This window comes from Eleutherodactylus coqui, chromosome 1, assembly GCF_035609145.1.
Source record: "Eleutherodactylus coqui strain aEleCoq1 chromosome 1, aEleCoq1.hap1, whole genome shotgun sequence".
Lineage (NCBI taxonomy): Eukaryota > Metazoa > Chordata > Amphibia > Anura > Eleutherodactylidae > Eleutherodactylus > Eleutherodactylus coqui.
The window spans coordinates 289,957,005-289,968,695 of NC_089837.1; the positions used below are offsets into that span (position 1 = coordinate 289,957,005).

Below are 11,691 nucleotides of genomic sequence, written 5' to 3' on the forward strand. Positions count from 1 at the left end.
CAAGCCGTTTAACCACTTGGATGCCACAGTCAATGCTGACCATAACATCTAAGTGGTTTAGACAGGAAATGCACTCCTTCTTTCCCGAATTGGCACTGCCACTGAAGCAATCTCTGGGTACTGATGGTTGCTGTGACAGTCAGAGCCCAAACCATGGCCTTTTGCTCTGTCATGTACTGTGGCCTATTAGAGCCTACAAGTGGTAGGGTCTAATAGGCTGATGGTAAGTAAAAAAAATAACAGGCTGGATTCACATAGCCATTTTGCGAGTGGCATCTGGCCGAAACTCACATCAGATGTCACACAGACACCCGCCCATGTGTGGACATAGCACATGACATATCCTATTATTGTCCATGAAAATGGCAGAGAATAGAACATGCAGTGATTTTCTTCACACCATCTGTCCATGTGAAAAATCAATCGCATATAGCCTCATAGGCTATAAGGGGGTCGTGTGCTACAAAGACACTACATGACCCAAAATTATGGCTATCTGAATAAGAACTTAGGCCTCATGTCCACGGCATAAATCGATTTTCAAAATCTACGCGGGTCTCCCAAACGTGCGATACGTAATTAAATACCTGCGGATGTCATTTTGCCCTGGCGTGTGGATCGCACGCAAGGGAGAACAACCGCAGCATGCTCAATTCTTGTGTTGTTTTCCCGCATGGACGGCTCCCGCGGCTTCCATTAAAGCCAATTGAAGCTGTCCGGATCCACGGCACAGACGCGGCTGTCATTGCATCCGTGCCGCGGGAAAGCAGGAGTTTTTTTTAAAAGAAAAGGGACGGCACGGTGAATGCGGACGGGACGCTGCCGGCGTCCCGAGCGCAATCTCCATGCAGAACACAGAAGGTCCAGCTGCGACAGAGGAGAACCCCACAGCGGCTGGACAGGTGAGTATAATGTATTTTCTGGCCTCATGCCTGCGGGCCGGGTGGAATCCACTGCAGGATTGTGCACGGGCAAACCGTGCGAGCCCATGGGCATGAGGCCTTATACATAATACTCTGCACTACATAGGTAGTGCAGTGTATTACATAAGTGATCAAGCAATCACATCTTCAAGTTCCCTACCGGGACTAATAAATGTTGTTAAAAAAAAACATAAAAAGGTTGCTTTTTAAATACCAAAAAATTCACAGAAAAGAAAAATCAAAAATGGTCATTTTACCAATAAGACAAGATTCATTGTCTAAAAAATGCAAACAGAAAAAAACCTCCACAAAACTTGTATCATCAAATAATATTTTAAAAATAGCTAAATTCCTATTTTATTTCTGCAATCTCCCCAAAAGACACAATAAAAAGTGATCAAAAAGTCATATCTACACAAAAATGTTACTAATGAAAAAGACAGCTTATCCCACAAAAAAACAAACCCTGACACAGCTCCACCGAAGGAACAAAAGGCTTCAATAAAGACTTATGAAACCCCCGGTGAACTCTCAATGTAGCTGGCAAATCAAGTTCATAAGCCAGAGGATTGACTACCCGCGTGATGACAAAGGGCCCCACATAACGCGGCGCCAGTTTTAAAGACGGAAGCTTCAATTTGAGATTTTTAGAAGACAGGTATGTATACCATCTGTCCCACCCTGTAAGGTTCAGACACTGACAAACTCTTCCCACTACGCAACTGCATACGAGCCTCCGTCGCTTCAAAGTTTTCTTGCACTTCATTCCATAATCCCTGCAGCGCATCTGTGGCAACATCAGCTGCAGGACAGGCAGATGGAGTACAAATAGCCGTAAGGAAGTGAGGATGCTGCCCATATACACAAAAGAATGGAGACACCCCAGTAGAAGAACAAGTGCGATTGTTTAGCGCAAACTCTGCCAACGGCAAACATTCTGTCAACTGATGAGCTTTTTCACTGGCAAACAACCATAAATATTGCACTAAATCCTGGTTCTTCCATTCCGTCTGACATTAGTTTGCGGGTGGAAGGCTGACGAGAAGGACAGCGACGTTCCCAGGTTTTTGCAGAAGGCTCGCCAAAACTGCGCAACAAACTGAACCCCGCAATCTGATACAATGTTCTCGGGAACCCCATGTAGACGAATGATTTCTTTCACAAAAATCTTGGAAAATTCTATTGCCGAAGGTAGCATTTTTAACGCCACAAAATGTGCCATTTTTGATAAACGGTCTACAACCACTAAAATAGTGGTGTACTTCTGAGATTCCGGGAGATCGGTGATAAAATCTACTGTTAACTGCGACCACGGACGAAAAGGTACCGGTAAAGGTCTCAGAGGCCCCTCCGGACTACCGACGCCCACTTTTACTGCGTGCACAGACTGAGCTTTCCTTAACAAAGTGACGGATCTCCTGAGACATGCCTGGCCACCAGAAGTGTCTAGAACAAAGATCAAGAGTACCCTGAACCCCTGGATGGCCTGCGAAAACCGATGAGTGAGATTATTCAATGACTCTGAGACGCAAGGTCTCTGGCACAAACCATCTGCCCTCCGGCACTCCCCAGGGAGTGTCCTGCTGACCATTCTGTAGTTGAGGGACGAGGTCGGATTCTACAGCTGCCACCACCACCCCAGGTGCCAAGATATTCTTGGGAGTCAGTCTCACCTTCTGGTGCCCCCAAACTCCGTGACAGGGCATCCGCCTTCACGTTCTTCTCTCCCGGAATATATGTCACGACGAAATTAAACCGGGCAAAAAATAGTGCCCACCTGGCCTGCCGAGCTGTGAGTCTTTTTAGCATTGTCTAGATTTACCAAGTTTTTGTGATCAGTGTACACAGTAATGGGGTGTCTAGCCCCCTCAAGATGGTGTTGCCACTCTTCTAGAGCCCACTTGATTGCCAATAACTCACGGTTCCCCACGTCGTAATTACGTTCCGCCAAATTAAACTCCCATGAGAAGAACGCACATGGACTATACCCGGATCTCCTGCTGACCTCCTGAGACAAAACCGCCCCTGCCCCCACCTCGGATGCATCGACTTCAATAAAAAACGGTTGCCGCGCGGCCGGCTGTACTAACACCGGGGCAATGAAAAACGCCCTTTTTAGACAACTAAAAGCCTCTAGGGCCTCTGGTGACCATCTTACCAAGTCAGCCCCCTTTTTGGTAAGATCGGTCAGGGGTTGGGCAATAACTAAGTAATTTTTAATGAATTTGCGGTAAAAATTAGCGAAACCCAAAAATCGCTGGAGAGCTTTTAGGTTGTCTGGTCTGACCCATTGGGAGATTGCAGCCACTTTATCAGATTCCATTTGAATCTCCGTGGGTGAAATCACATAAGCCAGGAACGACACTTGTTTAGTACCAAATGTGCATTTTTCCAACTTGACAAAAAGTTGGTATTCACGCAAACAGGTCCGAACCAACCTGAGGTGCTGCACATGGGAATCCCAGTCCGAGGAGTACACCAGAATGTCATCCATAAATACCCCCAGGAAGTCATGGAAGACCGCGTTCATAAATCGCTGGAACACAGCGGGGGCGTTACAAAGTCCAAAGGGCATGACCAGACATTCAAAATGTCCTAATGGGGTGTTGAACGCAGTCTTCCACTCATTTCCCTCTCAAATGCGAATTAGATTGTAAGCGATCCAATTAAGTCCAATTTGGAAAACCAGTGGGCCCCTACTACCTGATTCAATAAGTCAGAAATCGGGGGCAAGGAGCACTGGTTCTTTACTGTAATTTTATTCAAAGCTCGATAATCCAAACAAGGCCTCAATTTCCCATCCTTCTTCTCCACAAAGAAGAGACCTGCCCCGGCAGGGAACCTGGATGGCCTGATATGTCATTTGGCCAGAGACTCTGAGATATAGGGCTTAAGGGCTTCGTGCTCACGCCCAGACAAATTGAAAATGACTCCCTTACGGATTGGACTGTCGGGGATCAAATCAATACCACAGTCCCACTCCCTATGAGGAGGCAAAGTCTCAGACAGTTTCTTGGAAAATACGTCCTGAAAATCAGACAAATATTTTGAGATAAGTACGGTATCGGCTGAGCACATGGAGACAGTGGTTACGTGATTACGACAGGACAACCCCCAACGTGTCAATTCCCGGATGGATCAATCAATTTGGGGGTTGTGCAATGCCAACCAGGGCATACCAAGCACCACATCTACGGACATCCTTTCCATCACCAGGAAGGACAGATTCTCAGAGTGGAGAACACCCACAGTGAACTGCAGAATGGGATTCCTCCATCGGACAACTCCTGCAGACAGAGGGGTAGAGTCAATGCTAGTGAAGTGTATGGGGGACTTTAGCGCTGAGAATTCAGTCACTAGAGGTCTGACAAAAGTTAAATTAATCAAATTGGCGGCAGCGCCCGAATCAATGAAGGCTTGCCTGGATCGACTAAAATTTCGGAAGCCAACTTGACAAGGCACCTGTGATCCTAGGTGATCCTCCCGACAATCGCCTAGGATCTGTAGTTTTCTGCCGGTCCAGACTGCTATTGCAGATGTCTCTGAGGACAGATCGCTACTAGAGATGAGCGAACGTACTCGGTAAGGGCGATTTTGCAATCGAGCACTGCGATTTTCGAGTACTTCACTACTCGGGTGAAAAGTACTCGGGTGCGCTGGGGGTGAGCAGGGGGTTGCAGTGGGGAGTGGGGGGGGGAGAGGGAGAGAGAGAGGGCTCCCCCCTGTTCCCCGCTGCAACCCCCCGCCCCACAGCGCACCCGAGTACTTTTCACCCGAGTAGTGAAGTACTCTAAAATCGCGGTGCTCGATTGCGAAATCGCCCTTACCGAGTACGTTCGCTCATCTCTAATCGCTACACAGATGTCCGGCTTTCCCACAGTAGAAGTAAAGACGGTGAGTCATCCAGAACCGTCGCCGTTCCTCGGGCCTTAGATGGTCCACTTCCATAGGCTCGGTACCAGGAGTTGGCTTGGAAGAACTGGAAGCGGGTCTGGAAGATTCCCTAGTTTAACAGGCCTGACGTTCCTCTGTTCTACATCTCAGCCTCCTGTCAGCTTTTACTGCCAATTCCATTACCTCATTGAGTGTTACGGGAGTGGGATGAGAAAAAAGTAGATCCTTGACATCATCAGAAAGACCCAACAAAAACACATCTTTTAGGGCACTATCATTCCAGGAGGTTTCACCAGCATACTGTCTAAACTTAGAGCAATAGTCCTCTACCCACTGCTGCCCCTGACGTAGAGACATGAGCTGTGACACCGCCAACCCCGCCCCATCCGGCTCATCAAAAATACCTTCTAGTTCCCGAAAAAAACGAATCCACTGACTGCAGGCAAGCTGAACTCACGGGTAAGGAGTAGGCCCATGTCTCGAGGGGACCCCGCAGTAGGGACATAATTAATCCCACTTTCTGGGACTCTGAGCCAGATGAACAGGGCCGCATCCGAAAATACAGTCTACATGCCTGCTGAAAAACAAAAAACTTGCTTCTCTTCCCTGAAAATACCTCTAGGAGAGGACACTTGGGCTCAGGGATAGACGGGGCGGCAAAAACCTGCGCCAACGCTCGCTGCTCCTGGGCCACCATATGACCGGGCAGGTCTTGGATCACACCCAACTAGATCCTACAACTGACTAGCAAGGACACTCATAGTCTCCACTGGAGAGCCAAACAAAACCCACAGGGTAATTTAAGGGCCAGTTATTATGTTACGGTATCCTACCCACTGGTACGCCAACCCGGGTTGCCCTAGAACTTACCCGCACCTCCCTGTCCCTGCCACTGGCGTACCAAGATGTAACAAGATAGAATACCGACAGGATGGGCAGATGATACAACCAACAGAAAAATACAAGCAGGCCAAGGCAGCTGGGAGAACCTGGCAGATATGACAGAACAAGCTGACAACGCTGGAGACCAACAGAGGCAGGATGCTAGCACGCTGAAGGAAACCAAATAACTGGCAGTAAATGCAAGTCACTGCCAGCCTTAAAAACAAGCCTCCGTCCAGGGGCGGAGAGAGGGAAACACTCACTCCCACAGCACTAATTTAAAAGGTGCTAATGCACGGGGCTGACTACAGGTGCGCGTGCGCACAGTGCCGCCTGGACCTGCAAACATGCGCACCAAACCGTGCACCAACAGCATCACACCGACCAGCCACCCGCACCCCTGGCAACCGGACAACAAGCCAGGGGGACGCGCCCCGACCGTGGGACCCAGCGCCCCGCTGCCCCGGGAGGACCCGCAGCCGCCGCGGGGTAACCTACAGGTATGATGGAATTGCTGTTTTTTATCCATTCCCCAACCAAAAAATTATTATACTCTGATGTACTCTGCACAGTTTACATATTCCCCCACTCAAACAAAACTACTACTTCTTATAGCAATAGATGACTACCCTAAGGGGAGTAGTTTTCTAAATGGGGTCGCACCTCAGGTGGGTTTTCACTGTACTGATATATCATAGACTCTGAAAATGTGACATGGCACCTAAAAACCAATCCAGCAAAATCTACTCTTCAAATGCTAACTGGCAGGTCTCTCCTTCTGAGCACTGTGTTGACACAATGCTCACTACATGCCTAGATGAATGTCTTGAGGGGTATAATTTTCAAAATGAGGTCACTTTTTGGTTTTTCTCTTTACTGGTACCTCAGGGGCTCTGTAAATTCAACATGGCATCAAAAATGATTCCAGAAAAATCTGCACAGCAAAAGCCAAGTAGTGTTCCTTCCCTTCTTCCCTGTCATGCATCTAAACATTTCACAACCTACATTTTCGGTACTTGTGGGTTATCTGTGAGTAATATTATAAATATTTATGTTTTGGAGAAATAAAAAAAAGTTTAAGAAATAATTAGTGTTTTTTTATGCATGTATATTAGTGAAACATTTGTGAAATTAATTAAAAAAGTGACAGATAATTCACAACTATAACTTTTACTCCTGTTGGCCCTTATGAAAATGAAAAATTGAGGGCAATTTTTCAGTCAGGCAAGCGTTTTTTTTGGCGCACCTATGCTGCTGTAAAAAAAAAAAAATATATATATATATATATATACTCACCTCTTCTCCTCTGTCGGGGCTCTGACGTGTGTTCTCTTTTCCATGCCGGCACTATACTGAAGCACTTTCAGCAGGCGGATATTTAAAAATCCCCTCCTCCTGAAAGGGCTGTGTCTCATTGGCTGAGCGCTCAGCCAATCACAGGCAGCGTTCAGCCAATCTTTGAATGACAGCTCCTTGAATTTAATGAATGGCTGAGTACTGCCTGTGATTGGCCGAGCGCTGTGACCAATCACAGTCAGCGCTCCGCTGTCATTCAATGGCTGAGCACTGCCTATGATTGGCTGAGCGCTCAGTCAATCAGATACAGCTCTTTCAGGAGGCAGGGATTTTAAATCCCCGCTTGTTGAAAGAACTTCAGTACAGTGCCGGGGAGCCAAGCGTTAAGACAGCGGCGGAGAGGTGAGTATATATTTTCTTTTGTTTTTTACACCAGCTAGGGATAATTTTCAGGGAAGAGCTTATAATTTCAAGCCCTTCTCCAAAAAATCACTGCCGGGGTTGCCTGCAGCTCATTGCTTTCAATGGGACTAGCTGCAGCGCCGCTGGTACAAGTATTCACACCCTGTACTCAATAATTAGTTGAAGCACTTTGGCAATGATTACAGTCTCTAGTCTCTTTGGGTATGATTCCACAAAGTTTACACACCTGGATTTCAGGATTTTCTGCCATTCTCTCTGCAGATCTTCTCAAGCTCTGTCAGGTTGGATGGGAACTGTCTGTGGGCAGCCATTTTCAAGTCCTTTCAGAAATGTTTGACTGGGTTTAAGTAGGAGCTCTGGCTGGGCCACTCAAAGATATTCAGAGTTGTCCCTAAGCCACTCCTGCGTTGCCTTGCTGTGTGCTTAGGGTCATTGTTTAGTTGCAAGGGGAACCTTCTGCCCAGTTTGAGGTCCCTTGCGTTCTAGACAAGGTTTTCATTAAGAATATCTCTGAACTATCAACCCTGACCAGTCTCTCTGTCCTAGGAACTAAAAAACACCCCCACAGCACGCTTCACTGTAGGTATGGTATTGGGCAGATGATGAACAGTCTTTGTTTACTCCAGACATAACACTTGGAATTGAGGCTGAAAAGTTCAATCTTTGTTTTATCAGACCACAGAATCTTGTTTCTCACAGTCTGAGAGTCCTTTAGGTGCTGTTTGGCAAACTCCAGGCAGCTTTCATGTGTCTTTTACTAAGGAGCAGCGTCTTTCAGGCCACTCTGTCATAAAGCCCAGATTGGTAGATTGCTGCAGTGATAGTTGACCATCTGGAAGTTTCTCCCATCTGCACACAGGAACTTTGGAACTCAGCCAGAGTGACCATTGGGTTCTTGGTCACCTCTCATAACAAGGCCCTTTTTACCCTGTTAGTTCCAGATTTTATCTCATTTAAGAATTATTGAGGCCAATAAAAACCTGATCCAGAGCACAAAGGACCCCAGACTGGGCAAAAAGTTCACTTTGCAACAAGACAATGACCCTAAGCGCACAGACAAGACAACACAACACAGGAGTGGCTTAGAGACAACTCTATGAATGTTCTTGAGTTCTGACTTAAACACAATAGAACATCTCCAGAGGGACTTGAAAATGTCTGTCCAGAGACAGTATCCACAGCTCTGAGTCCCCTCTGTGTCATACTGTTTAAAGGCTGCAGCAACCTGTGCACTGGACATCACAGGCTGCTGTAACCAATGAAAGAGCGATCAAGCACTGAGCTTCGTCACTTGCTGCAGCAGCCTGTGACATCCCATAATTCTGCTGCTGCAGCCTATAAGCGATACGTCACAAGGGAGACCTGGAGCTGTGGCACTGGACACAACGCGAACCCAGTAGAGGTGAGTATAGGCTTGTTTGTTATTTTTTTTACACATGGGGAGCCTATTTATATAAAAGGTGAATAATTCAGACATCCCTTTTGACTATTTGTGTGGTATAACTATCTTACAAGCAGAAAATTTACATTTTGATCTCAATTTAAGTTTTCATTTTATGTTATGTCGCTGCTATTTCTTCATATACCTTCCTTAAACATGCAAATATAGGATAAAGCTTCCTATTGTGTAAATGAGGCCTAAATCATGTAACATTTTTCTATTCCCTTTATTTCCTTGTTTTAATAATTGATATCTGGAATATTTTTTGTAAAAATATCTTTCTGTATTACAGGAAGCAGTTATGATGTTCCTGTCAGTTGGATGGATTCTACAGAACAAGAAAAAACATTCTGGGAGACAGTTATAAAAAATCCATGCGAATGGACAGAAGTTACACTGCCACTAAGACAGAATTTAACCCCCCGCTAATAACATTTCGCATAAGACCTACTCTTACCTCAGCTAATAATTATAAGCTGGCCTTATACATTAGATAACTGCCAGTGTGAAGTTCTTAAGCTTGGCATTATTTCACCCGAACCCCATCTCCCATCCCCAAATAACATGCATGATTGGATTGTCTGAAAGTGCATGACTGGAGGAGAACAGAGTATCTCACACCTTCAGTATGGCTAGTTCTGGGAAAAATGTATAGTTTGGCTAAAAGAAATCCAACATTGCTGTATTTTACCTACAAAAAACTGCTAGCGGCATTTACCATTGCAAATACTCTTTAGATGGATGTCTGATCCTGTGAAACTTTAATTTTCGGACAAAATTAATGAGTATGGGCAACTTTACCAATCAGCCATAACTGTACATATTTTTAAATATCCTGTGCAGTGACAATTTTATTAAGACTGAACCACATTTTAATCCTCAAATACAGTTTAAGACTATTACATTACTCAAAAGTGATGCAAATCCATTGTCTGATTATGTCCAATACAACATATAAAGCCTCCTAATATATGTATATTAATGAGGACCTGTAATGACGGCCACAGTTTTACCTACGCTATTCCCTTTTTTTTCATGCTTACCTTCCTTTCGCCTGGACAGGCTCTTAGATCCAGCTCCTGGCGCTGTCAATCCGTCAGGTGGGCGGTGCACATCATTCACTCTCACTGAGTGACATCAGACTGTCAATGAAGTCAGATGTCTTCATTGAGAGTGAGTGGTGAGAACTGGCCCCTTAATGCACTTATAGTGCTTATTTCACTTATGAACATATTCAAAAGAATAGGACACAGGACATACTTTTGTGGTCACCACTTGTATCTAGTTTCTGTTTAGAATACACTTAATTAACAACAGTCTGATATCTATCTTTTAACCTAACTATGAATCCACTGGACTCAAAACATTAAGTCCAATTTTCAATACCTTATGAATGAGCTCTTTGTGTGGAACCGTATCAAGACTTTACTGAAATCCATATACGCAGTATCTATGGCACCACCTTCATTTTACACTTTTGTGGCAAGATTAAAGAAACTAATGACATTAGTTTGACATCATCTGCTTTCATTAAAGCCCTCCTTTTTAGGATCCAACAGGTTAGGAGTTTAAGTACTCTTTTTCAGAAGAGTTTACATTAATTTAACTACTACAGATGTCAAACTAACAAATCTGACATCCGTCACTTTATGTGGTAATAACTGTTGAATGCTTTTACTTATCGACACGATTCTGAGATTGTTTTACCGTGACAAATTGTAGTGGTAAATTTTCATCAATAAATTTTCTCTTTATTAAGAAAAAAATCTAAATTTACTAAAAATTTGGAAAAATTAGCAATTTTCAAACTGAGTTTTATGCCTTGTAAGACAGATACTCAAACTCCGCAAATTAACATTTACCATAGGCCTATTTTATATTGCAATCATTTTTAGGTGTTATTTTTTTTATAGAACTCCACAAAGTTTAGCAGTAGTTATTCACATTTAACTAGCAAATTTCAAAAGCTGATTTTTTTTTTTTAAGGACCAATTCAGTTCTGACATGGATTTTAAGAGCCTATGTATCAGAAACCATGAATCACCCCATTTTAAAAACTACACCCCTCAAATATTCAAAATGGCATTTAGTTTAATAACCTTTTAGATGTTTCACAGGAATTAAAGAAAAGTGCATAAGAAATGAGAACAGTTCCATTTTTTTTTTTTGCAGATTTTTAATTTAAAATACTTTTTTTCTACAACGCAGCAGGAGTTAGCAGAGAAACAAAATTACCTGGATTCTGCAGTTTTTAAAAATGCCCCATATGTGGATGTAAACTGCTGTTTGGGCACATGGCCAGGCTCATAGGAAAAAAGCACTATTTGGGTGTTGGAATGTAGATTGTGCTGGAATAACTTTCGGAAGCCATGTTGTGTTTGCAGCCCCTGAGGTATCAGTACATTTGAAACCCCCAAGAACTGACCCCCTTTTGGAAACTAGACCACCTTAGGGAATTCTTCGAGGGGTATATAGTGAGCGTTTTGACCCCACAGGTGATTTGTAAATTTTTTTTTTACATTTTGAGTTGAGAATGAAAAATTAAAATTTTTCCAATAAAAACATGATGTGTTACTCAATTTCTCCTGAGAACAGAAATGTTCCATTTGTGGACGTCAACTGCTGTTTGCATACATGGCCGGGCTCAGAAGAGAAGGATCAGCATGCAGCTTTATGTATAAGCTGTGAGGAGTAAATCATAAAACGGTGGTTCAACGCAATAATTAAATTAAAATTCCAGGGATGTGAGGTATATTTTAAAGCAAATTTTTATGTACAGGCCGGGTTGTGTGGGACAGGTTTCACGGTGACATATGGTGTCCTTCCTTATTC

The 11,691-nt window shown here is 44.2% G+C and overlaps 1 protein-coding gene across 1 annotated transcript in view; it reads left to right on the forward strand.

The window, feature by feature from the left end:
- The window catches only part of SYTL1 (synaptotagmin like 1), a 69,584-nt gene extending 58,174 nt beyond the window's left edge, over positions 1-11,410 (forward strand). The window contains exon 15 of the mRNA XM_066572820.1: positions 9,152-11,410. Within this exon, the coding sequence (XP_066428917.1) occupies positions 9,152-9,288 (137 nt within the window). The 3' untranslated portion in view covers positions 9,289-11,410. The remainder of the gene's footprint in view (positions 1-9,151) is intronic.
- The last annotated feature ends 281 nt before the right edge of the window (positions 11,411-11,691 follow it).